The sequence below is a fragment of the Lepisma saccharinum genome, chromosome 25 (assembly GCF_977018435.1).
Source record: "Lepisma saccharinum chromosome 25, izLepSacc3.1, whole genome shotgun sequence".
Taxonomy (NCBI): Eukaryota; Metazoa; Arthropoda; class Insecta; order Zygentoma; family Lepismatidae; genus Lepisma; species Lepisma saccharinum.
Genome location: NC_139253.1, coordinates 55,743,285 through 55,769,469, shown reverse-complemented (window position 1 = coordinate 55,769,469; position 26,185 = coordinate 55,743,285). Strand labels below are relative to the sequence as shown.

Genomic DNA, 26,185 nt, shown 5'->3' with positions numbered 1-26,185 from the left:
TAAATGAAAGACCGGAGGTTTGCTCTCTGCGAAGTTCTATAACTTCATGCAAAAATGATCCCCGCAACGCAACGATGCTGTTCGTTGAAAGAGTAGCTTCCTGCTGCTTACGCTGTGCTTTTTAAATCTGAACCCTAATTTTCTTATGATCATACGCAATGACCAACGCGAACCCTTAAAATTAACATTTTCTTGCAGTTCCTTCATCAGTTTATGTACGGTGACAACAATGCCTTTCGTGTATAAATCATGGATTGTTCGGCGCACGACTGCTTCATCAAAAGAATCCAGATTTGTGACACGTTGCTGGGCGTTCGGTCGGTTTTTGCCCGGCGTTGAAAAAGGTTTCCCGCTCGCACTCGCAACACTTTTGTCTTTCTCCTTCAAAAATCTCCACACAGATCTTTCACTGACACCTGTCACTACAGACGTACTGTGAACAGCTGTGCTTTTGTTTTCGTCGAAATTAAAGTACTTATATACATTGAAAACTATTTCTCTTTCATCGTCACTGTTCATTGTACAACAATGACAAAACCAGCAAAAAAACAAACAAAAAACTCACTAACAAAGAAACAAAATAGCCTGCTAATCACTCGCTCGTAGCTGCGGTTTGTTTCGAAAGACTAATATAGCAGTGTGGGGGTTTGCACGCCTGCATCACCCCTCTCGGAATGATTTCGATTGGTTTGCATGTCACCTTGTCCGCTCTAGCGAATGAGCCTTCTGGAAGGAGAGGTGAAGGTGGGAGATGACGTCACTGCCAAGTTATTCCCTCTGCACTTGTAGAGGGGGCAAATTTAATATATTGTGTCGCATTGGCAGATATAGCAGGGTACACAGAGGCACTTGCCTTCTCCTTCAAAATAGATAAGTAACAGAAAAGGGATGATATCTTGAAACTCCAACGAACAAAATAAACTTCGAGCAACATCAAATAGCAATATTTCGATAACGACCTTTCCAGATTGCCAATGAATATAAAGTTTAACATAAATAGGCTAATAAGGACTGTATCTACTTGATATTTACAGGTCGATAATGTTGATAGACGATTAATAATATGTACCAACAGCTTTGGGCCTCTCTCCAGAACTGATTAAGGGAGCCCTTTATAAATCATGCTTCATAATGATTCCCTCTAGTTTCCAGTATGCAAGATTTTTACGCACAAATGAATCTAACGAGAATCCAAGAACACCATTGTGTTCTGTTAAGCAAGAAATATCGAATTAATTAAATAATAATGGCTACATATTACGTACACTTCGATGAATTGTGTAAAAATTTGTAATACATTTTTTTGTACTTGCTAAAACATTGAAACATGGGCCCCTTAGTCCACCACGGACTCTTATTTCCTTCAAAGGGGAGACTCTTGCATCACTAGAGACAATGTTTACCTACTGGTTACGTTAACCATTTTGCAAATTATTGTGTGAATTATAGGTGAAATTCATGTGTTTGACACCTGACGAACAAATAGGAATCCCTTGAATAATCAATGACTTCTTGGATTACAGTCTCATCATTAATATTTCATATTACGTTTCATAGAAAGAAATTTTAATAGGGCAAAATTATTTTACGGGGCGATATGGCATTCTCTTTAATATTCTTTTTTTTTTCATTTCATATAAATCGTTTGGCTCCAAGGGCCGACTCCCGCCGCCCCATAGCTATCTATAGCTCTGAACTTGGACTATAAGAACAGCAGACATTGCGAGCGGAACGAGCAAGAAAATTTTACGAAATATATTTTTAATTGTATAAAATTTGAAATCGAGGGGGGCAATTGCCCCTCGCAGTCTGGAAGAAAAATGCAAGGAACACATGAAAACTAATTCCATAATGAGTATCCAATTGTCCTGCTATTCATAGATTCTGCTAGTCTTGTTTTTTTACTTCAATGTTTGCTTCCCCTAGAATGGACTTCCATCCAAGGTCAGTGGGGTGGTGGGACAATGGCCCTGCCCACCTGTGGTTGCGGCACTGTTTATGAGTGTCTTTTCATCAATTTCACGTCATCACTCATTGTTGCGTTTAGCAAGAAGTGGCAGAAAAGCAATGCTAAGTAACAGAAATCAAATATCCACTCCCTCTCTCTATTACATGAATCACTGGTAGACTTGGGAAACAAACATTTAAGCAATTCAAAGTTCATAGCAACACATCCAAGAAAAACATCCAAACACATTAGGCACCTTTAATACAAGACTACTCAAAATGTCACAACTGTTCTAGATATTGAAAATTGCGAAATCATTTCCCAAAGTCTGAATCTGGAAGGGAATTTCCCCCTCCCCCTCCCCAATCCTGATACGACATTATACGGAATCCCATACACATCACAAAATCAATAAGTGTCCTTGTTATGTTGCTAGAGTAACAAATGATATAATTGTAAAGATTAGTGAGAATTCCAGGTAGGAATGTGTTCTGTATTTTTCACAGGGGGGCAGTTGCCACCCTGCCCCCCTAGGCTCTAGCTATGGGCCTGCAGATACTCCCTCATGCCATATGGCCGCCATTACATTCCTTCTCTTTTTGCTACCTACCGGAGCAAATGTTACATTAAATGCAATAATTCGTTTAGTGAAGGCTGCAGACTTGAATGTGCCCATTTGAGGTAACATAACAACCTTTTGCAAATCTACCGACACAACCACTGTCTTTGAATTTTCGATGTCTCCATTAGTGTATTTCTGATATTCCTCTCTACTTCTTTCAGCACGTTTAATGTGTCTTGCTCATGCTAGGCAAATTTCACATTCACTGTCACGATTCGCTGCGTGTTCTTCATTGTGTACTGACAAAACTTGACATTGTTCACACTCTTCATGACCTGTAAAGGTCGTATGAAGAAATCTTGCCATTCTTTCTAACAAAATCAGAATACATATCAGAAATACATATGTTTCTGGGTAAGTATCTCCTTAGTGGCGCATTTTCTCTTCGGTAGTGAGAAATTGTAGGATTATATGATTCAATATGTTGTTCAATAATATTTCTATAGACTTTCCTTTCTGGGCAACCATATTTTCCTCTATCAGGAGGTGGCGTAAGAGAATCACTAGGTGTAGATGTTACAGCATCATAAACAACACTATTAGTTTCTTTGGCAAATCCCAGTGTAGTTAGGAAGAATGTCTTGCAGATGGACACTTGCTTGCCTTCATTCGGAAGAAAGTAGAAGAAACTATTCCTCCTCCGCGACCTCTCTCCAGTAGTTGTAGACCTACTAGTTGGACACTGTTTCACATGGTTTAAAATAAAACTTCGGCGTTCAAGCCAATTGCACTTCCAAAACTGACAGTTTATCTCTCTTCGACGATCTTCATTAATCTTCAATTTACACTTTCTTCGACACTTTTCATCACATGGCTTCATAACAGGATGTCTTTCAATATTCTTCGATTGTTGCATTCGCTTCTTATCTTCTTTTGTAAACTGCTTCTTCTCCCTCTTCTTGCCAACATGTGCATTCAAGCAATTTCTTGATGTAGATGGAATAGTTTCTGAGTCATAGCATGTCTTCTTCTCACGTAGATCCTTGGTGGGTAATGTTGCACTAGACACAGAATCACTAATGGAAGCTGAGTCACTAATGGATATATCGGAATCACTACCATTTGAGGAAGGAACGTCAAGAACATAATCTTTGTCATGAAATGCAACCCTCGTGGAAGTCGAAAGTTTCTTCTTTAATAATTGTACTCGTTCACGTTGCATTTTGTATAAGGCTGAGGTCAAAGCCTTTTTACTTCGTTCCAGATCATCCATTATAATACACAAAAACAGAGCTCTCTCCGCGACGATCAATTCACAAATAACTCAGTTTCTCTGCAGTTCATGCACAGTTTATTTGGCAACAAAGGAACTACGGCTTACTTTGAAGTTCAGTCATTGTTATCAGCAAGTAAATATTGAAGAAAAGCCCGATTATTTGGCAACCAAGGAACGACAGCTCTCTTTGAAGTCAAGTCATTGTTAGAAACAAGTATTCAAGAAAAACCCTACCTTTCAAAGGAAATGGGCCATTTGTGACATTTTGTAAGGTACATTTGCACATAGGGTATTCAATATTCCTTGATTTCACCTATTTGGATTGAAGACAGGGTCTCCAAAAGCTACCATCTGGTGCATCATGTTACGGCCAATATTATGGTGCGAAAATCTCAAAAACAAGGAAAAGTGTAGTTAGGGCCTTTTCATCTATGACGGCAGGTAGATGTGGAGAGTAGATGTGTGGCAACACTTTGCGTTGAACGTGATTGTTGGAGCTGGTAGGCGCGTTCCGTGGACTTCAAAGGCAGCTGTCGTTAACGTAGCTAGCACGTCGACTATACAGCAAATGCTTCCGTGTAAAGTATTGCCTGCTGCAAAATATGCTATAAGATTTTTGAAAGCATTTATGCTAGTAAAAATGCTAAGGGAAATGCCTCTGTCTAAAACGGGCATAAGAATATAAGAAAAATGTTGGTTTACCAACGGTAAAACATGGAGAATACATCAATGTCTCCAACTACAATATAGAATAATTAAAAATGAAAGAGAACAAAACATATAATAAACCACTGCTTCCTATAATAATCCATGGAAATCCTAAAATTGCGTGTGACAGTTTTGCAGCCGGACTGTGTTGGGCCTCCCCAATGGCATAGTAGTAGCGTAGTTGCATTGCAATCAAGGAGTCCCGGGTTCGTGGAAGCACATAGTGGTTCAGATACCACTTTAAAATGTAGGTCCAATCCCGATTAGAGTTTCTGTGCATAAAATGGACTCAAAACGTCATCTCTCTTTATCTCTCAGCCGGACTGTGGTGGGAAGACGAGGAGTCGATAGTGAAACTAGCCAGCGGAGTGAACCAGGGGGAGAAGATGCAGCTCCGAGGCCTCTACCTCCACTGCGGCAACAGCTACAAGGGCCAGGTGCAGGCAGTGAGGGACGAGAGCATCCGGCGCATCGTAAGGGTGGCGGAGGGGCTGAGGGCTGCCGGTGTCCCCTGCCCAGGGGTGGGTGTCGGCTCCACGCCCTCTTGCAGCCACCCGACAACCGCCATGAAAGACCTCATGGAAATCCATCCGGGGAACTACATTTTTTACGGTAAGTTTTGGCAGCATGGGTGTCCGTAGAATTTCTTCCAGGGAGGGGCAAGCAAGTTGTTTTTTGTTTTTTTTACAGTAAGACTGGTACAGATGTTGCAGTAACACTATAATCTCAAATTGAATCAGTGTTTTACAACACCATACGTACCCTAGAAAAATTCCTGAAGATTCCGTTGCTTTTATGATACCACTTTCTTCCTAATATAATTGTAATAATTTTGAAGGGTAAATGATAATTCAAACTAAAAATGTCTTATTTGTTGTATTTTAAATTGTGGAAAGTTCTTCAAATTAACGATATTCTTTCTCCTTGGAATTTGGAAACAACACATTATTAGAAGTGGGGTTTCAACCACTTGATCATCTTAAAATATTAATAATATATCAATGATTCAAATCCAAGGTTCATTATGGTATGGCTCGTAAACATAGTATCATGCAATCTACAATAAATAAACAAAATCAGGACTAGATTTTTTGTGTGTGAATATATGTATAATTTATGCATTAAATTTCTCTCGAACTGATCTTATGATTGACCACACCCTAGTCCGATCCAAATAAAATTTCGGAATCACTGATGCCGAAAGCGTCAGAAGATTGGTGGAGGTCCCCAAGGAAGTAAGTTAAGCCATGTATATATACTCTGTCCCGGGAATCTCGGGAGTGAGTGTACGGGATTGCATGGAGGGGGAAAGCGACTGCAGCTCACAGCTGTTTGTATCAGCGTGTACTGCTTTACTCCGCCCACTTACTTCTATCATCCTGCACGACCATGCTCCAGAGATTCCAGGCATAGAGTATAGATATAATATTTTGGGTAAGATGAGGAAATGTTGACGAGCAATATCACTCTAGATGTAAAATTGCATTATTTTTACCTACATCAGCGAAATCAAAATATTTGCCAATGTGTATCTTTTGTAGATTCCCAGCAGGAGTCCCTGGGCTCCTGTACTTTCGACCAGGTGGCATGTCGTGTGATGACCCGGGTGCTGGGCCACTACCCCCACCGCAACCAGCTGCTCATTGACTGTGGCTTCATGGCGCTCACAAAGCAAGGGAACCTCAAGACCGGCTTTGCGGTGTTTCAAGATAACCCCAACTTGAAGTGAGTGGAATGACAGTATAGCGCGCCATTAGGGATTAGGGTACCCAAGATTTGATTCTTGCAGTGGCGTGCGGTGACCATTTAGATAGCCGAAGCACTGAATATATATATTTTTTTAAGTAAACAATAGCAAATCAAGGACAAGCTTGCCTTGATAAAAAATCACAGCTGGTAATAGTTCATTTTTAAGCTGGTCATCAAGCGCAGTTAATATTCTGTTTTCCCCAAAAGCAGCTATAGCTACAGACGATCGTAGATGGTTAAGACAGTCCGTGCTCGGCTATTGACTTCACTAAATTCCCCAAATGCATGTACCCAGTTTTGGTCCAAGAAGTATTTCTATCCTTTCCAAACAACAGACAATACCAGCAAAACACCGCATTTAGCTCAGCCCTACCGGCTAACCAGTCACATTTGGTATACATATCACACTGAAAATGTCTAGTGAATTTACGGGTCTTTTGAACCAAGTTCGGTAGTTCTGGTGTTGGCAGTCCATTTTTATTTATCTCATTCTTTTTTCTGAGAAAGAACGGGCAGAAAACGGCTTTGACAAAAGCTCTTTTATAGTAGGCTACACATTGTTCTATATTACTAGATACTACCTGGTACCTTCACATATTTTCACATACATTCGGCAAACCAAACCTGTAAACTGAGGAAAACCAAATACAATACGAGTTGAAACACTCCGATACACTCTCGAACTCTCTGTCCGATGCAGAAGAAATACATGCACACGGCCCGTGACCTTGAGGTGCACGCGCAACTGTCTGCCACTGCTTAACCGATGCACGAGGAAGATTGCTTTGGCTCAACCTCAGTGCAGCCCTGCAGGGACTGGTATTTGTTCTATTTGTAGCGAAGAAATGTGACGGTTTTATCTAGATATTATTGAATAATCGTTTGATTATAATGACATAATAATATTGTTACGTTATTGCATATTGTATTCCAAAGCAATGCTTCGGTAGCTTACCTTGTATGCACGCCACTGGATTCTTGGGGGGTGGGGATGGGGTGAACTTCGTTTCATATATCTTACAGGCAATATTGGTAAAGTTTCCAATTAGCCACAACAAGGGTTTCTGCAGAATTTTCCAACTTGAGGGTACAACATTAAATTGGATATTCGTGAAAAAAACTAGGGGATGGTGAGGAAATGTTGGGGAAGTGTTATGTGTGTGGATAAATCACTTGCTACAACTGCACGTGTGGACATGAACTAACAACGAAGTTCATTTATATTAGGTGTAAGGGTAAATTTAGAGCCAAATGGCCATAAATTGGACCTTTGTGAAGAAATGCAGATGGGAGGAGGCAGTGGAGGTGATTGGGTTCTAAAAGTAGGGGGCAAGGTGTCAAAATTGGGGGGGCATGGGACAGTTTACTTTACCTTGTTAGATAAGGTTTAGCATAGTGTGGGGGACAAAAGTGACAAAAATAGGGGGAAACTGCTCCCTAATTGCCGCTACTGGGAGGAGGGTTTTGGCGAAAATTTGAGGTGTAGAAAATTTTTGTTGCTTTCAAACGTTATAAATACAACCACTGGCATTACATTGAATGCATGTTAACAATACCTTTTCACTATTATTATTATTATTTAATCTATTTCTAGGAATGTATTTCAGTCTTCAAATGTCTTGCATAGTCTACTCTGCTCCCAAATGTTCATTGAAATAAGCCATAAATTATAAACTACATATTTTTTATATTAAAAATCTAAAAAGAACATTTTCCTTTAAAATTGCTAAATATAATATATTATTTTATAATTAAAAAAGGAAGAATTTTCAAACAAAAAGGACGTAATATTATACCCAATTCATCACCCCAATAAAATACAAAAAACTGCACCCAACTTCAAATGAAATGGAATAATAACAACAAAAATCGATGGAAAAATTACACATTGTTATAGATTTAAGGGTAGGGTGACCAAAATATTTTGACTCAAGAACTTCTAAAGGAAGTCCTAAAAATTTGCTAATCAGAAAATTATCATTATTATTTGTTATAATATGGATCACATAAATAATACATTATAAACATCAAATAAAATTTGGTCTCCTGTTATCAAAAGACTTTAATTATAATTGGAAGTTCAGTATGACTTTATAGTGTTTCTCCTCTCTCCTGATCAGCCTTTCTTATTAGGCCTAGTTAAAGAATGCTAGAGGTATTTATCAGAAGAATCAATCTGCTGTTACCAGCTTTATCTGTCACAAACTATTCATAAAACTCCCCATGCCCCCCCCCCCCCACAACTCTCGGTAAAGTTTACTAGTAGTAACTAGATAGACTTCATTATTGAGACATGTAAATGTACAACCTTGGTGACAATGAAGTTCGACCAGAAAGGAAAACGTGATTAAATGCACAGAGGCATAGGCGGTGGAATGGGTGACCCACAGAAGTGACGCATGTGTGTAAGAGGAGGCGTGTGAGCAGGCAAGAATCGTGATCCCAGCATGTTGCACCCAAGGTCACGTAAAGAACAAAAACGGGGAACTATACGCGTGACATTGAACTTCGACCAGGCACCAGACCCATACGGAAAATTCCAGATAGTGGCGCATTCGACGGAAGCATGACGTCACGGACACGATAAGGGAGTCCGCCGTATATAAGCGCGTGCTGTGCACCGAGGAACCGCAGTGCATCATCACCATGGCCAGGGGCAAACCTATTGACAACACCGTGAGGAGAAGAGTGGTGGAGTTGCAATGGGATGGACTCAGTGAACGGGAAATAGGGCGCCAACTGAACTTACCCAAGTCAACCGTCCACTGCATCATAAAACACCACCAAAATACGGGTACTACAGAGCCAGGTAAGGCCCCTGGTCGAAAACGCCTGCTGAGCGTGCGTGACCTACGGATATTTAGGCGCTATATCCAGACCAACAATCATGTTTCTGTGGCTGAATTACGACTGTGGACTCGAGAACGCTTTCACATTGAAGTGTCAACCAGAACCATTCGCCGTTACCTACAGCGATGCGGTTACCGAGTGTACAAGGCGAAACGTAAACCCTTCTTTTCCATGTTGAACAAAGGCAATCGACTACGGTGGGCACGAATGTACCGGGGACAGGAACAGGGTTTTGTGGACGGACGTATCCATTTTCAATGTTGTGTATGGGAAAATACGGAAAACAGTCATTTGTCGGAAGGAGGAACAGAATGAAGCAAAATGTTATGCACGTCGGGTTGTAACGTAACAGTATGGTCAAAACGTGATCGCGCTGAGTAATTAATTGGAAACGGCTGGGCGGCGATCACGTAAAAAAAAAAAAAAAGGAAATATTTAATGCCCACACTTCACGTTATAAATTATATTTCTTGTGTCGTACTTCCTGCACCGTGCCGCGAGAGTTTACGGGCGGCACGTACAAGAAGCACGAGACAAAAAAGGCCCTGGAATAAAGAAACTTGTGAATTACGCACACATACGCAATAGTTTCGAAGGGTCCGACAATGGATAGCAATACAAGCCTTTTCCACTGTAACCTAGGTTTAATAAGGACGTTCTCCCAACGTAATATATCCTTTCTCCTCCCCGTACTTTCACAAAAAAGGTAAAGTCCTCAATAGCTGTCTTTTAACGTTAACTCCAATTTGGGCTTTCAACCAATTTTCTGTTATATGGGTCTTACTATCTAGAGCGTATAACCAATACAATTTAAATGATCCCCACAATTCAATTAACAAAGCATATATATTCAATGTTCCAATTTAATACACTTTAAGAGTACACACTATCCCAAAAAGGCAAGAGTTGGGAGCAATTATAACAACAATATAGTATTAACAATGGCCCGCGCGTCCTGCGCGCTAATTTAACCTTCTCGCATAAATTTTCATTTCATTTTTAACAAACAGCGAGCAAGCATAAAATATATTAATCAGTTTAACAACAATCTTATTCTTTACTGAACGAGACAATGGAATAATGGGCTTGTACAAATTCGTGCCTTTAAATTACCATGGAAGTGCAGTTTTATAAGAATGCTCACCGCTATCTTATTTATTCAAAGTCTGCCTCTCTTTTTACTTAATCAAGAAATTGCCTCTCCTTTTTACTTAGTCAAGAAAATGCCTCTATTTTACTTACTCAAGAAAATGCCTCTCTTTTACTTAATCAAGAAGGTACCTCTCTTTTAATTAATGTAGAAAATACCCCCCTTTACTTAATCTGCACCTGCTGTGTTTAACTTTAGCCTGTTTCTTATTGCTTCGCTAGTGCTACCAAAATGTGGACGGGAAGGCTATTAAACTACGAGATGGTAAAGTGGGGCAAAACGGCAGGAATCGCGATTTTATACTGTCCTTATTATCGAGTACGAACGTGCGCACATTTAACGTCGCTCAAACAAGTTTTTGGGCGATCGAGAATGATAGGTTTCACGGTCAAATTTAATACACTGCCTGCGCATAAATAAAGTTTGACAAATAGTTCAGTTATGCAGCTAATCACGCTTTGTGCAGGATTTACAAATACCAGTTTATAAAACCACGTCCGCACTATTGTATAAGTTCACGCGTACATACAAGCACCTTCTTTCTTTTGCCTCCTTTTATTAACGCGCACTCTCCAACGAGTACATTGGTTTCAGACACTTATCAAAAATGTTCACCGTGAAACACGAAAAGGCAAAAAGGGGGGGGGGATAACTGGAAGAGAAACTCCTGTTTTTCTCGTAGAATTCGTTATTCAAAGTTCCATGAAAGTGAAAGTCAAGTAATCGAATTTTAGCAGCGAACACCGAGATTGAAGGGTATTATCAAAGTTCCATATCACGGTCAAAGAGATTAGTTTTGTACGTACCTCCCACTAATGTTCAATGCACACAAAAATGCAACGCCATCCTTCCACAATACTCGTTTAACTTGCTTCTCCCTGTTAACGGTTGGTATGGCAGACTTCCCTTCAACAAACGGAGGTGGAGTACTATCTCTTGCCGACGTGGACTAGATGTCGTGCACAAGAACAGGCATGTGCCGTTCGCAGCGAGTCGGCGAGGTGGAGAGCGAGAGGCGAGACGCGAGACTGACAGCCCGGTGCAGCGTATTGTACGAGTAAACCTGTGCGGCCGAAATCGCCGCTAGAGGCAGCACCAGAAGTCATCGTGAGGTCGAACGCCCTCCGATGGCTAAAAAAAAAATAAACGTCGCTTTTCTTCACTTTTTTTTTTTTGAATGTGTAAGGTTTGTAAATATAAAGTAAAGCAAACGTTACAGGGTACAGAAACCTGCGTCAGTGATGGTATGGGGATGCATGACGGCATCTGGGGTTGGCCCACTACACGTCTGTGAGGGCTTTGTGAATGCACACGCCTATACACGCATACTGGAGCGGCATCTTCCCACAGTGCGAAGGCACCTGTTCCACAGGTGGCGTCTCATCTTTCAACATGACAATGGCAGGCCTCATACAGCACGGCTGACTCGCCATCACGTGCGAACTCTGCCATGGACACCATCGAGTCCCGACCTCTCGCCCATTGAGAATGTGTGGCATGTTCTTAAGCGACGTGTGCAACAGAGGGGACCCACGACAGTGGCTGCTCTTATCGCCTGCCTGCAGGAGGAATGGCACCGCATCGATGTGGAATACCTTGAACGACTCGTCCGCAGCATGCCCCGACGCATTGCCACAGTTATTCGCCGACGGGGCGGCGTCACACCAAGGTAAACAGGATCCCCTCTAACAGTGGTCGAACTTCAATGTCACGTGTAGATGGACGAAAATGTTTTATTTTGTGTGGACACCATACATTGCTGCGTTGCAGCGGAAATTTATGTTTTCCTTTGTTCCATGTAGCCTGCTGAATAAAATATGTTCAGCATAAGCATGTGTTCTCCTTCTTTCACAACGCACTCCTATATTTGTGACTGGTCGAACTTCATTGTCACTAAGGTTGTACTAGGCAAGTGTAACATCCATTTCCACCACTTTCGGGAAGACATCATACCTTGTGTGGTTCCCTTCCAGCTTAACAAAAATTTGCACCCATGTATCCTACAAACAAACCTTATTTTCTTTCCAGAGTTGTTGGAGTTGTGTTACGTTTCCACTTGCAAATTGCCACTGATCGATCAGTTTTGTTTTGTCTTTTGAACTAGAAAATATATTAGCATTCACAATTTGTTAGGAATTAATTGCCTTTGAGTTTGTGTCGGGACATATGTAATTTAAATTCTTGTTGTACGTTCGCATTGAAACTGCATGTGTGCTTCTAAGTCATGCTTATTCACTGTTCTATTATTAACTGAACCCACAATAAAACAATAAAACCTGCAAAACGAGCCAACATAGACAGTAAACCACTGTCTGTTGGATTCTTTTCGACGACAATGTGGCATTTTGATTGTTGGCATGATGCTAGTTTGAAAATTCCATCAACATTTATTAGCATGAAATGTCTAAAATTTAGATTTGGTTTTTTAACAAACTTAGATTTGGTTTTTTAACAAACTTCTGATTTTTATAAAACGGGATATATTGAGGATATTAAAAATATCAACGGGACACATTTTCGAAACAGGACATACAGTCAGTCTATTTAAGGGTCAAATAGCAACCTTCAGATTTTTGCCCTCGCCTTTTTTTTTGGGGGGGGGCATTCTTGATCGCTGTGCTGTAGTGTGAAGAGGTCATTCTTTTTTGAGTAGTGGAGATGGAGTTGTGCAGGAACTAACAGTTATAAGAGTAATTCTATCCCATGCTAAGTAAAATTAGAAGCTGTATATTATATCAGGTATTCACATGGTTCCTCATTGAAAAAGACACTGCATGCATGCAGGTTCATTTCTTTCTGTTTTATGCCCTCCTCAATGGCATAGTGGTAATGTCGTTGCCTTGTAATCAAGGGTTACCAGGTTTGATACCTGGTGGAGGCAAAAAGTGGTTCGGATTCCACTTTAAACTAGTCTCGATTACCCTCTCTGTGCATAAAGTGAACTTAAAGCAAAAACTCAAACAAACAAACTCTTTCTCTTTAAATCTTTAGTTTGTTAAATGTTGTGTTTTTTTTTTATGCATCATTCCTGGTAAGGTATATGGGCTCAAAGACAATAATAAATGAAATAATAAACATTCAAATTAAAACATCTGTGATCATCTAGACCAAAACTCACAATACCTCAAAGCTACCAAAAAGAACAGAATTTTCAATGCCTGTCATTCCTTTTTATGAAAATCAATACAACTCCACCAACCTCCTTTCTGGGTACAGCATTGAGCTATATCGTATTTTGAAAATAATCATTTAGATATTTTCGAGGAATTTTTAATAAATAACTGAACTGGATGAGTTGTTTGAACTTTAATTCCATCATTTGGCACAGTTCACATTCTGAGAGACTTTTCAAAGAATATCAGAAATGCCGTGCCTTCAATTTGCCCCCAAATTTACAAATATGTCATTCGTCCCTTGACAAGTTTAGATGTAATTTTGGGCCTTAATAACTTAATAAATAACAATAATAATAGTAAGAGAAAACCATAAGCAGGCAGTCAACATATTAGTTTCTTCATGAAAATACAAGCAACCATACCAATTGCATGAATGTCACACCTCTGTATTCTGAATATAATACAGGGTTTAGTCAAAAACAAATAGAAGATTTCAAAATGTATTTCCAACAAAGAATACACGGCAGAAACATAATCCATGCATCATTGGATAGATTAAGGTTCAATTGCTTTCATTTGTGCACTAACAATGACTTCTTTTCATTGCAAGTAAATGATGATACCACAGAAAAAGTCGTTTTGTGTGCTACGTGAATTCCGCCGTAGATTCAACAAACAGCCACCCTGTCATAAGCAAATTTAAGAGTGGAATAAGATTTTCGTCACAGATGGTTGCATATGCAAAGGAAAAAGGACTAGTCACCCACGTCCGATGAAAATGTCGAGTGTCTGAGAGCTCTACAAAATCTGGGCATTCCTCAAGACAAGTATGCCTGCTACTCTTAAAGATCTGAAATAGTTCTAGGCTTGCCTGTGTTGTGGATATGAAGCTTATAAGTTGCAGTTAATGCTGGCCTTGTACCCTGGTGACTGTGACAGAAGTTCGAATTTTGCATTGGCATTTGCACAATGGATTCCCATTTCGCAAATTGTAGCCATAAAACATCATTGTTAGTGTACAAACAAACCCAATTGTCCTACAACAAAACTTTGAACCTTAATCTATCCAATGATCCATGCATTATGTTCCTGTTGTATATGGTTTGTTGGAAATAACATTTTGAAATCTGCTCCTTCTTTTTGACTAACCCGGTACAGTTGAACCTCAATTTATATGTATGTCAAGGTGAAGAGGAAATAATACATATAACTGAGAATTACTTACAAGTCAGATTTAGATACCATGTCATATCATTATTAAAATACTGTAATTCTATCTATTTTGAGGAACAAAATACAGTATAATAAAGGTTATTTCTTCTGTCATAAAGTGGTAAATCAACTAATTTAAAAGTCTGAGTCTTAAATACATCACATTTGCCACTTTATTAGTGAACACTTTGATACCAAAATAATACAGTAGACAATATAGTTTTAGTGAGCTAGAATTTTTTCATAAGGAACTTCAACATCTTTCCACTTTTAATGTTAACAAGGAAAGTCACATATTATTATTGTCACTAAGAAATTTCACAAATTGTTCACTTATTGAATTTATGTGGTTTAGCATTCACTTCCCATATAAATTTTACTTTCTGGTCAAGCATGTAACTTTTCCTCTTTCTGTTCTCCATGACCGACCAGTAGTAATTGAAAACATTCACTGAAGAAACCATGCTGTTCTGTTTTTATTATGGAACATGGTAAATTGCAGCTATTGGCATATTTTTAACGTGTGTACTTTCGTATCGTGATTACGTACAAAAGAAAATTTATCTCATGCTGCAGTAAATCTTTCTCCTATGATTTCATGCCACACGCAACCTCTCCTTGCCATCTCTGTGACACCTCCGTGCCACACTCATCTTTCTCGCAAGTCCAGACTTTACCACCACCATGCCCGCCTATCCGGTTCCATATTTGAAACTTGCCTTGTGTTCTTGTAACGACAAGAAACACACACTTCTATAATATTGTTGTAGCTTGGTTATGTACAAATCAACTGTAGTTTATAAAATTAGTACATATAACACCAAATTACGTATAAATGAATTACGTACAAATAAGGTTTAATTAACAAGTTTTTAAATTATATTTTGCCGGGACCTACAGTAATTTACATATAAAACAGAATTATGCAGAACTGAGTTATGTATAACTGTATTAGTGTATGGTATATGTGAAAATTGTGATAAACTTGGACTGGCAGAAAATGAAAACACCAGTACTAAAGACATACGAAATTAAAAATAGTTGTGTGCCTCTAGGAAATATAGACAAAAGCTGCCACTGTATCAGAGATTCTTTTGGTTCATAGTTCAGAAATACATGTTCAATCAAAGCACTTTTTCTTCCTGTTGTTCCCAACATGAGACATTATGTTTCTTTACAATTTCAGACTAGTTGATATGACCCAAGAGATCGGCAAAGTGGAGCCTTTGGAAGGAACCATGGAATACGAGAAATATCCTATTGGCAGTGTCCTTTTTCTCTATCCTTACCACGTAAGTAAATTCATGTTAGTGGTTATTGATTAGTAGAGCCATTCTGGGCAGACTGATGATACAAAGCTGTAAATGTAAAATTACATTTCGTTCTTTTGCATGGAATACGAGCTGGTGAAATTATCTCTAAATAATATAGCATAACGTATAAAGCTGTGAATTTTTGTAAAGGTGCTTGATGTAAAACGCTTGCTTATGAGCATCACTTCAAGTAGGGGGTATCCCTCAGCTCAGCCAGTACATTTATGTAAAGCAACCCCTGCTTTCATTTTTAACCATTTTCAACCATGCAAGCATTCCCCATCCATCTGTCTATTTCCAGTTGAAGGCTGGACTTTTTCATTACCTTTTTATTTTCTTAACCTTTATTTATTTGATCCCTACTTAGGTAAAGTTGGAAGTTAGCAATTAAGAAAATAAATATTTATTTAATGAAAAACTCCTACCAAAAGGCCAGTTAAGATGAAAACTGAAGCAGTATTTAACAAGAGAATGAGACTTGCTTTATCAGGGTGGCTACAAACAAGCAGAAATGAAATTCCCTTGACTTTTCAGGACAAAATTTACATTTTTCCCTGACAATTACAAACTAAACTAAATCGATGTTTTTGCAAATGGAAATAATAAACTGATACAGATCCAGGTATGGATTTGTTAAGTACCAATATTATCTTCAATGAAATTGACTTAATTTCTCTATTGTCTATGATTTGAATTCAAACTGCAAAATAGTGAATTTGGAAAATTATTACAATTCACAAGCTAGTGAAGGATTACTGAATTTTATCATACGCAGTAAGTTTAAAATAAAATACTTAATTATTTTTAAAGTTACGACTAAATGAGATTAGAGTGAGGAGTGATAGACTAAGAAATACATTTTGTAATTTATCAGTCACCTTATACATTATTGGTATTATATGTTGATATTTCTACTGAGGTTTGGAACTCTCTGCTTGCAAGAACCATGAGTGCAGATTCATTTTTCTCTGTAAAGCAAACAACTTAACTCTTGCATATAAGTGAAACAATTGAATTCTACAAAAGAAAGTGTCATATTTCCCTACATTATCAATAGGATTTCTGCTTCAGTACAGTATATCCACGTGAAGTACTGTGAAACTGACAACATGCAGTTATACCATTATTGTTGACGAGAAGGGTATGTAGGTATTAGAAATTTAACACAAGGAATTTATAGAATTGTATTGTATAGGTACCTGATTTAGCTAATCAAACAATAAAACAGGAACATTATGTTAATAACAGCTTCTAAAAGTTCATATACGAGGGGCATCCTGAAAAAAGCTCCAGTGGTACCTGTACGCAGCAATAGTGGTCGGAGAGCGACACACACACATGCAGGCAGGAAGAAGTGGCATGTAGCTGTAATCTGGTACAGTCGCAATGCAGCCATTTTAGGACAGTTCTAGATTAAAGATTACAGCTCTCATAGTCTCCTACCGACTGCGGTGTAGCCTACGTGTGGTAATGAGATTTTTGCATGCTCAGAATTTGGCACAGAGCCACCAGCAATCGTGTGAGGTGTGCAGACCGGATGTCATGAGTGATAGTATGGTTAGACGATGGAGCAGACAATTCACGGAAGGCCAATCGAATGTGCAGAACCCCATACAGCTGAGTACATGCTGGCCCTTTGCATCACTTCAGGTGAGAGATCTTGGACCACTCTCTGTACAGCCCTGTACAGGATTTGAGAGCTACACTGTCTCTTTGCTGTCAGACACATATGACATGGGCATATAAAATTTAGTGCCATGCTACGACAAATGCCAGAACAACGGTAGTGATTATGCCGAAAATTAGGTTAGGACTCACTGTTACTAATGCAATAAATTACTACTGATATTCTTGTTTTATTTATGCCTAATCGGTAGGGACCTTCATTTTTTGTTATTTTTTTCCAAATTGGTGTATTTTTTTATTTATTATTTTTTACTATTTGGTGTTATTTTTCCCAAAATTCACATTTTCATTTTAGCGCATTTTCTGGCAAATACCTGAAATTATACCTTCATGGTGTTTTTAAACTACTGTTTCAAATTGTAAGTTACATGGCATAGGCCTCTTCGTGAGAGATTGATATCTTGAAAGTTATTTTGGGAAAGTTATTTTCCATACCCCCTTTTTAATTTTAAGGTAAGAGTTATAGATAATGGAATTTTCCCCATACATATCGAAGGGTGCATATTTATGCACCCAAAAATTTTAAATCAATCAATCTCACGTGACAGATACCGATATATTATGGTACCAAAAATTGGTATTATCTTTTTTTGACTTGTTAGTGTTATGATTCCCAAAATTCGCGTTTTTGTTTTAGAACATTTTTCTGCAAAATATTCCAAAACTTAATACTTCCATTGTGCTTTTAAACTATACTGCTGGACAAAAAAAACCGGACACCTTAATATTTGACATCTGAATTGCAATTACTTATGAATTACGCTCTCAGTTAAGTATTGAACAATTGAACATTCATTATTGAACATTTTGCATAGTTTTCCATTTACTATTTATTTATTTATTTATTTACTCGTATTTACTTATTTGGGTCACCTAGTAGGCTCAAAATTAATTTCATGCAATTTTGTTTTAATTTATTGATTTTCAATTCCTGTTGATGTTATTTTGTTTAATGTCTAGAGAGGCATGAATTTTGGTTCATAGTAACCATAGTAACAGATATTATTGATATTGTCATTTCTGGTGTTTATCTTGCAAGTGTATTGTAAGTTTGCTAGCTTGAAAATGAGACGTGAAGAGGTAGTAAAAGCAGTAGCTCTTCGTGATGATGGTCGTATATTGCTAGGGTGCTAAATATAGCACAAAGTACTATCAATGAAGCTCTCAGACGGTATGATGCAACTTGTTCCTATGGTAGAAGACCGGGTTCTGGTCGGAAACGATGCACAACAGCACGGGAAGATCGTTTCATGTGTATCATAGTCTTAACGGAACCATCGTACGACTTCAAATATTGTGGCACGGCGTTTGAGAAATGTTCATAGAGCTGTGGTTTCTTCACGAACAGTTCGTAGAAGACTAAATGAAAGTGGTTTATCATCTCGGAGGCCGGCTACACGTCCCAGGTTGTTAGCACGTCACCGGAATCGAAGACTGGAATTTGCTACACAACACTTACATTGGAATGTGGAGCAGTGAGAAAAGGTTTTATTCTCCGATGAGTCAAAATTCAACCTACGTTCATCAGACGGGTGTGAACAAGTGTACAGAAGACCTAGTGAGCGTTATGCACAATGTTGTTTCGTTGAAATAACACCCTTTCGAGGCGGTGGTGTAATGGTCTGGGGAGGTATTTTTTTACAAGGACGTACAGAGTTGGTTCTTGTAGAGAATGGGGCAATGACAGCTCGCAGGTATATTACAGAATGTTTTGCAGATCATGTAGTACCATATGCACCATTCATAGGCCCAGATTTTGTTTTTATGCATGACAATGCGCGTCCTCACATTGCAAATATTGTCACGGAGTACCTGGACAAAGTTGGGATTACGCGATGAGAATGGCCACCACAAAGTCTGGACCTAAATCTGATAGAGCATGTCTGGGATCAACTGAAATGACATATCAGAAACCGTGCAATAGTTCCAGGAACAATTGAAGAGCTAAGACTTGCTATTCAAGAAGAATGGGAGCAATTGGACCAATAAGTGATTGCCAACCTTATTCGAAGTATGCCACGGCGGTTACAAGTTGCAATTGATGGCAGGGGAGATAACACCCGCTACTAGACAGCTTATATACCCCACCAGTAGCACTTAACAATATTAAAACAAAATATTGCTAAGATTTTTTTTTCTAATTTTTTTGGTAGTTTTCTGTAACTTTCGTTTATGTTCTAATTTAACTTATTAACAATAAATTTTAATTTGCTTTCTGTTGAATATATTCAGGTTTTTTTATTTCCAATAATTTCTGCAACATTTAGTTAGCCTTCGAATCAGAATTTATGCGTTATCACAAAAAATGCAAGTGTCCGGTTTCTTTTGTCCAGCAGTATATTATTTTAAATGGTCTATTATTTCATAATATTGGACATTAACTTCACTCAGTGAGAGCTTAATGACCATGTCTCACGAGTTTAAAGCTCTTGTTTATGCATGCGATTTTTGTTGGATGTTGCAGTCCAAAGACATCCAACAAAAATCAATTCCATAAGAGTGCCATGCATGCAATTTCTGTCCCACGTTGTAGTGAGATACTTTCGTCGGGTGGTGATATTCGACAAAAATCGTATGTATCAATGGAGTCTATTTGTTTCCATGTTCCTTCAGTTTGTCCAACAAAATTACTTACTACGACGTACAAGTACTATCGGACAGCGTCATCCGCTCCCATCCTCCACATCTGTTGACAGTTCTGTCTCCTTGCCAGTGATTAGAACGCTACATTTTATAAGTAGCTTCGCTACAACTACAGCTACTTTTCCAAAATGTAGCTTCGCTGCAGCTACAACTACATTTAAGCAGAAAGTAGCTCGCTACGCTATTCCTGTTCGCTACTCGCTACTTTGCTACTTTTGCGCTACTTCTGTATTAAAAACTTGGAACAGCCATATGGCTATATAAAAGAAGCCCTAGTATGATAGTTGACGTACTGAAAAATAGATTGTGTTATTTATTACCATGATTCCCTTCATTTTATAATTTTTATAGCAGTGTTACTTCAGTTACATATCTTTAGTAAAGTGTTTGAGAATAAAGTACCTTTGCAATTGGCTTATCAATTCAAAAAACTAGGTCTCACACGTATCCGTGTTGTTCTTATTGTCATATCAAAAATATTTATGTGACACTTCTTTTTAAAAATAATTGGAAGAATATCACATGTATCGAAATAAACTATAACGTGTTGCACAAAATGGGAATAAGATAAAAATGTGATATTTATCAATTTAATCTTCTTAACTTAAACAGAATGTTATTTGGGGGATGGCGGATATTTGCTCGATCCTTGAGGATAGCTAAGTGATGCTTCTAATGGTATAAATGAGAAACAGGAATGCTTTACATAAGTTTTTATGTTGGAAATGCTTCCACGAAGACAGTGGAAATTGTAATTGTCACATTGTATTCAAAGGGTCCAGGTTCGATACCCGGCGGAGGGCACATGGTGGTTCGTATCAGTTTCGATCAGCTGATCTGTGCATAAAGTGGACTCAAAACAAATACTAGGAAAGATGCCTAGTTGGGAGGTTGGGATCCTCCTCACATTCCCCACTCTGCTCATCATTCATCATTCTTCCTCATTCTCACAATTAGCCAAAAGTGGCAGAAAACAGCCATAGATAAGAGCATAACTAAATAAACAATGCATCCTCATTGCCATGATTAGAAAAAGTTACAGAAAAGGGATGCAAACATAGGAAAAATACATAAATTTGAAAACTGTGTATTTTAACAAAAGAAAATTGTCATTTGTGCAGGAAAGTCAATAACTCGTACGTTCTATTACAATATGATAAAATATATTGAGGAAACTGATGTGCAAACCTGATTGTTCTAACCATATTGTAATTTTAAAATTTGCAAACAAACAATATGACAAAAATAATTGTAATTTCAGAAACATTATCGTTCTTGTAACAATAATTTCTTGCCGGTGTGATCCTATACACTTGCAATGATCAATGCTGTTAACATACTGAACCATTGATTGCTGGCACTATTGCTTTGTCAGATTAGTAGAAAATCGATTGCTCGTTTTTGCACTGTAAGTTGTGTTTTACACAGTAATTATTGATATTTTGCTGTCTGTTACGCCATCGATATCCACAGGATTTGTTCCATGGGTATCACAAACGGGGATTTTTTTTCTGGCGGTGTAGCAAATGAGGCATGATTCTCCACAAAATAATGATGCAGATAAAAGAAATGGCTATTAGCCAGAATATATTCATATATGTCAGTTACTTATCTGGATATTAGAATTATTCAGATGCTAATGAAATAAATTACGCAGATATATATAACCTGCAATATAAAGATATTTATAATATAGATTATGTGTATTTCCATGTAATGTACTTTGTCTTTTTGAGTCTCTTACAATACTGTCGTTTATTTTTAACGCCCTTGCCACTTTCAAAAATTACCTTAAAATGCTGAGAAAAATGTAGCTGTAGCGAAATTTTCGCTACAACTACAGGAATTTTGTAGCTTCGCTACAGCTACAACTACAATTTAAAAAATGTAGTGCCGCTACAGCTACCGCTACAAATTTTGTAGCTAGCTACAGTAGCGACGCTACAAGTAGCGTGATACTTCCGTTCACTGCTCCTTTGCATACAGCACACATCTCCAAGGGACGTCCACAATGTCCAATTCAGATCCATGGATATTGTGGATGTCCATACAATGTCCAGTTCTGGATATCCAAAATGGGATATCCATGGGACGTCTATGGGATATCCCTTCCTGGATATTCATGGGATATGTGGTATTACGTCCACATGTTATCGCAAATTTGACATAAACGTTTTAATATCCGTGTAAAGATGCAGTCATAGTATCTAGTGTTAATTATGTTAGTACTCAAACTCTGTTATGCAGTAATAAATCGTAAATGAAAAACATCTCCCACAGGAATTGGATTGCCCGTAGGCCCATTGTCTTTTCAGCTAGTCACGCATGCGTGCCAAGCAGGTGAAAGTTGCGGGGCTTTCTTTGTGTCTTGTCTCGAACACAACGGCAGTTTGCAATTGCATGGGGACATTGCCTTGCATAGTAGTGAAGAATAAGCGCTGCTTACTATGCTTATGCGTGTGAATACAAAGTACTTTTCAGATGTGTAGATACGTACACGTGTGTGTGTGTGAGAGTGAGAGTGTAAGAGAGAGAGAGAGAGAGAGAGAGAGAGAGAGAGAGAGAGAGAGAGAGAGAGAGAGAGAGAGAGAGAGAGAGAGAGAGAGAGAGAGACTGAGAGAGAGAGAGGCATAATGTCCAGATTAGGTACAATTTTAGTTCAGAATATATCCTTATCCACAATGAAATAAAAACATCCAGAAAATCACGTGAACTCATGTCCGAAACATGTCCAAAAGTCATCCATATAATGTCCAAAACACATCCAAAATGATCCACAGAATGTCTAAAACACGTCTTCCTGGATATCTTATGGACTTCACCTGGATGGACATATGGATGTCTACTGGACATGCTATGGATATCCAGAGGACGTCCATTAGACGTCTCCTGGATATGTGTGTGCTGCATGGGTTAGTACTCCCATATGGACAAGAAAAAAGGATAATTCAATGCATTTTCCACGTAATATTTAGAGGCTTAACACATTTTTCTGCCAATCCGGAATTTTCTTCTCTCTCTCCTTCCTCTTGTCATCACTGGTTTCTGGCACCGTAGTTGTGTTGTGCATAAAAGGTGCCTAAAAGTTGAGGCCGAAACTTAGCAACAAGATTTCCTGTTCCCGTGCAGTTGGATAACGTTATCTTTATATATAAAATAAATAAATAAAATCAATCAAGACAAAATTTCCTGACTTTTTTTGACACCTCAAATTCCCTGGTTTTCCAGGTCTGTCGCCACCCTCTTTATCTATTAATGAACCCTTGACTGCATTTGGCAAACTAGCGAGACTCTGGCTTCTGGACTCTCAGCCAGTATAATCTTATGTGGGGTCCATGTTGTCACGTCCCTATATATTTATGATTGTCCCTTCATCCATCTTATCTTACCACCATTCATCCTCATTTTCACGATTAGCCAAAGCGGCAGAAAAGTGAAGTAAAATAAACTAAGTCAATAGAGATTGCAAAAATAGCAAGAATTCTTGACCACAGGAATAATTTCTTGACTTCTTGAATTACTTGTTGATTTCTTTACTTTTTCTTGACTGGTAGACACCATGTACCTAACAGTTTCTACTCAGAACATCAGAGAGGTGAGACCTCCAAAATAACCTCAAAATCTGGTTTTACGTATGCCAGAAGTGGTTGATAGGGGTTTTCTGAAATAAATGATTAATTTCTTCACTCTTGCTTAAGCTGTGGTGATTCATCCAGGCATGAATTTTTTTTTGTATTTCCATCCCACATGCATATTTTCCATTTCTCTATGCAATAAATTAATAATTTAGTAAGTGGCAGATACGGGGAGCTATTATTTTCCTTTAAGTCAGTGCTATATTTTAGCATCTACTCATGAATTTGACACTTTTTAAACACAGAATTCTGACCCAAAACAGGAGATGGACGGGAATAACTACTGTCAAACCCCTCCGATGGGCACAGGCCTGTAGCCAGGCCAGGGGGTGGGGGGGCTCAGCCCAGTTTGACATTAGGTAAAACTCTTTTGTATAATTTGTTTGCAGTGAAGAGCAAAAATGTAGATAGCTCGCAACTTTAGGGATAAATCAACAGAACATGAACAGCAGCTTTTACAGTCGCTGATTTGTTTATGAGCTGGATTCCAAGTAGCTGCAAGTATTTAGAAGATTATCTTCCCTAGACTTTAGAAAGTTCCTTCATAGGGGAGCTTCTTTATCTGTACTTTCGCTACCCCTGTTGCGACCTCCCGTTTAGAGAGAAATGTGTGACTTTGATGCCATCATGCAAATTCCTTTCGCATCTGCATCAAAGGTCAACAGCTCCCAAGTTTTAAGAACGAAGGGGTGTTTCATTGCTTCCGCCGGGGGATGGAATGTACTGTAGACACTGTAATTGAATATTGTGCATTATTTTGTGTCGTATAAATATCTGTGTCATGTAAAGTAGTATGGAGTGTCTAAGGAATGATTTCAGTATCAGCCAATTAACACTCAGAGCTGTTTTAAAACATGTAGAAAAATGTAGTATTTGTGTGATATTTATAAATTTTATGTTATATATAAACTATATAAATGATCCCCTCACACACACAAATTTAACTTCATTTAATACTGTTAAATTTTTGAAAAATGGAGTTTATAAACCCCCCTGATAACCCACGAGCCCCCCCCTGGAGATCAATCCTAACTATGGGCCTGTATGGGCACACCAACATCTCCATCTGTGTCTGTAACAATTTAGATGAGCTGAAGGCATTATAATTTGTGTTGTCAATAGCTTAACTTCAACAGTTCTTTTCTAAATATTATATATTTATTTTCATCCTAGGCTTGTGCAACAGCTGCTATGTATCCTGTGTACTACATCCATGAAGGTGACAAGGTGGTTCAAGTATGGCAGCCAACCAGAGGCTGGTGAAATTCATTCGGATTCATACATATAGACTCATAGTTTATTCTTTACTCTCTGTATAATGAAAAATAGCAAATGTATGAAATGAGAATGTGAATTAAATCAATGCTTGTATTGAATGTTCAAAGTGTCTAGAAGTGGTTGGAAGCAGTTACTTCTTTTAGCGATACTACATTTTTAAAATTGTAGTTGTAGCTTGTAAAAAAAAAATAATGCTGAAGTCATGTATCTGGCAACAGTGTAAAAGAAATGTCAACAAGTACTTACATGTAGATGAGGTTCAAAAGGAGCAAATGTAGTGCAAGTTAATGGTAACCTGGATGCAAGATATTCTGAAATTCCAGATTATAGATTTGCATGTAATCATGGATACATGGAGGACGGAGGATTGAACCTGTCTACCAATCTCACTTCCCTGGAAATTGGAATTGTTCATTTCTAGAAACAAAAGCAGCAGAAAGTTTATTGTTCAAAACAAATAAATGTTCAGTTAATATTCAAACTGAATAATAAAGTAAAAAGGAATTAAATAAAAAAAAAAAATACATGAAACAATGTTTTCATATTGCACCATTTAATCCAAATGGTTCTAGTTTTTAAAATTCCCAATATTAGGATTTTACGTGAAAGGTCACACAACAAACTTTATTATTAAAATTTCCTTCTAACTTTTAAAATATTTTCCTGAATGGCATGCATAAATTTCAGCACACTTACTGTATGAAATGTAAAATGATAACTGGACACAGTTATGTTGGATATTCACTAATCTGGTGGATCAAGTAGAAATCTCCCCCTTAGGACACAATGATACATAATTGTAATATATCTGGAATAAAATTGATTTTTATTAGTTATTAACAGTTGTTATTGTATAATAATAATCATAGCCATGATAATAATTATTATTGTTCTTATGTCTTGTATTAAAGTATTATCAGTGTTCTGAACACTCCCACAAAAAATTCTGGTGATTCCCATGCATGTAATGTGGGATATTAATATCTGAATAATTCTGATATCCATTTAATAAACTGACATATATCAATATAATCCAATCGACAGTTGTCTGGATACATT

The 26,185-nt window shown here is 38.1% G+C and overlaps 1 protein-coding gene across 1 annotated transcript in view; it reads left to right on the top strand.

The window, feature by feature from the left end:
- Positions 1 to 25,962, top strand: part of LOC145978502 (D-serine dehydratase-like) — a 65,580-nt gene extending 39,618 nt beyond the window's left edge. The window contains exons 4-7 of the mRNA XM_083111122.1: positions 4,813 to 5,106; positions 6,036 to 6,219; positions 15,758 to 15,863; positions 25,022 to 25,962. Coding sequence (XP_082967248.1) covers positions 4,813 to 5,106; positions 6,036 to 6,219; positions 15,758 to 15,863; positions 25,022 to 25,111 — 674 coding nt within the window. The 3' untranslated portion in view covers positions 25,112 to 25,962. The remainder of the gene's footprint in view (positions 1 to 4,812; positions 5,107 to 6,035; positions 6,220 to 15,757; positions 15,864 to 25,021) is intronic.
- Positions 25,963 to 26,185: the final 223 nt, after the last annotated feature.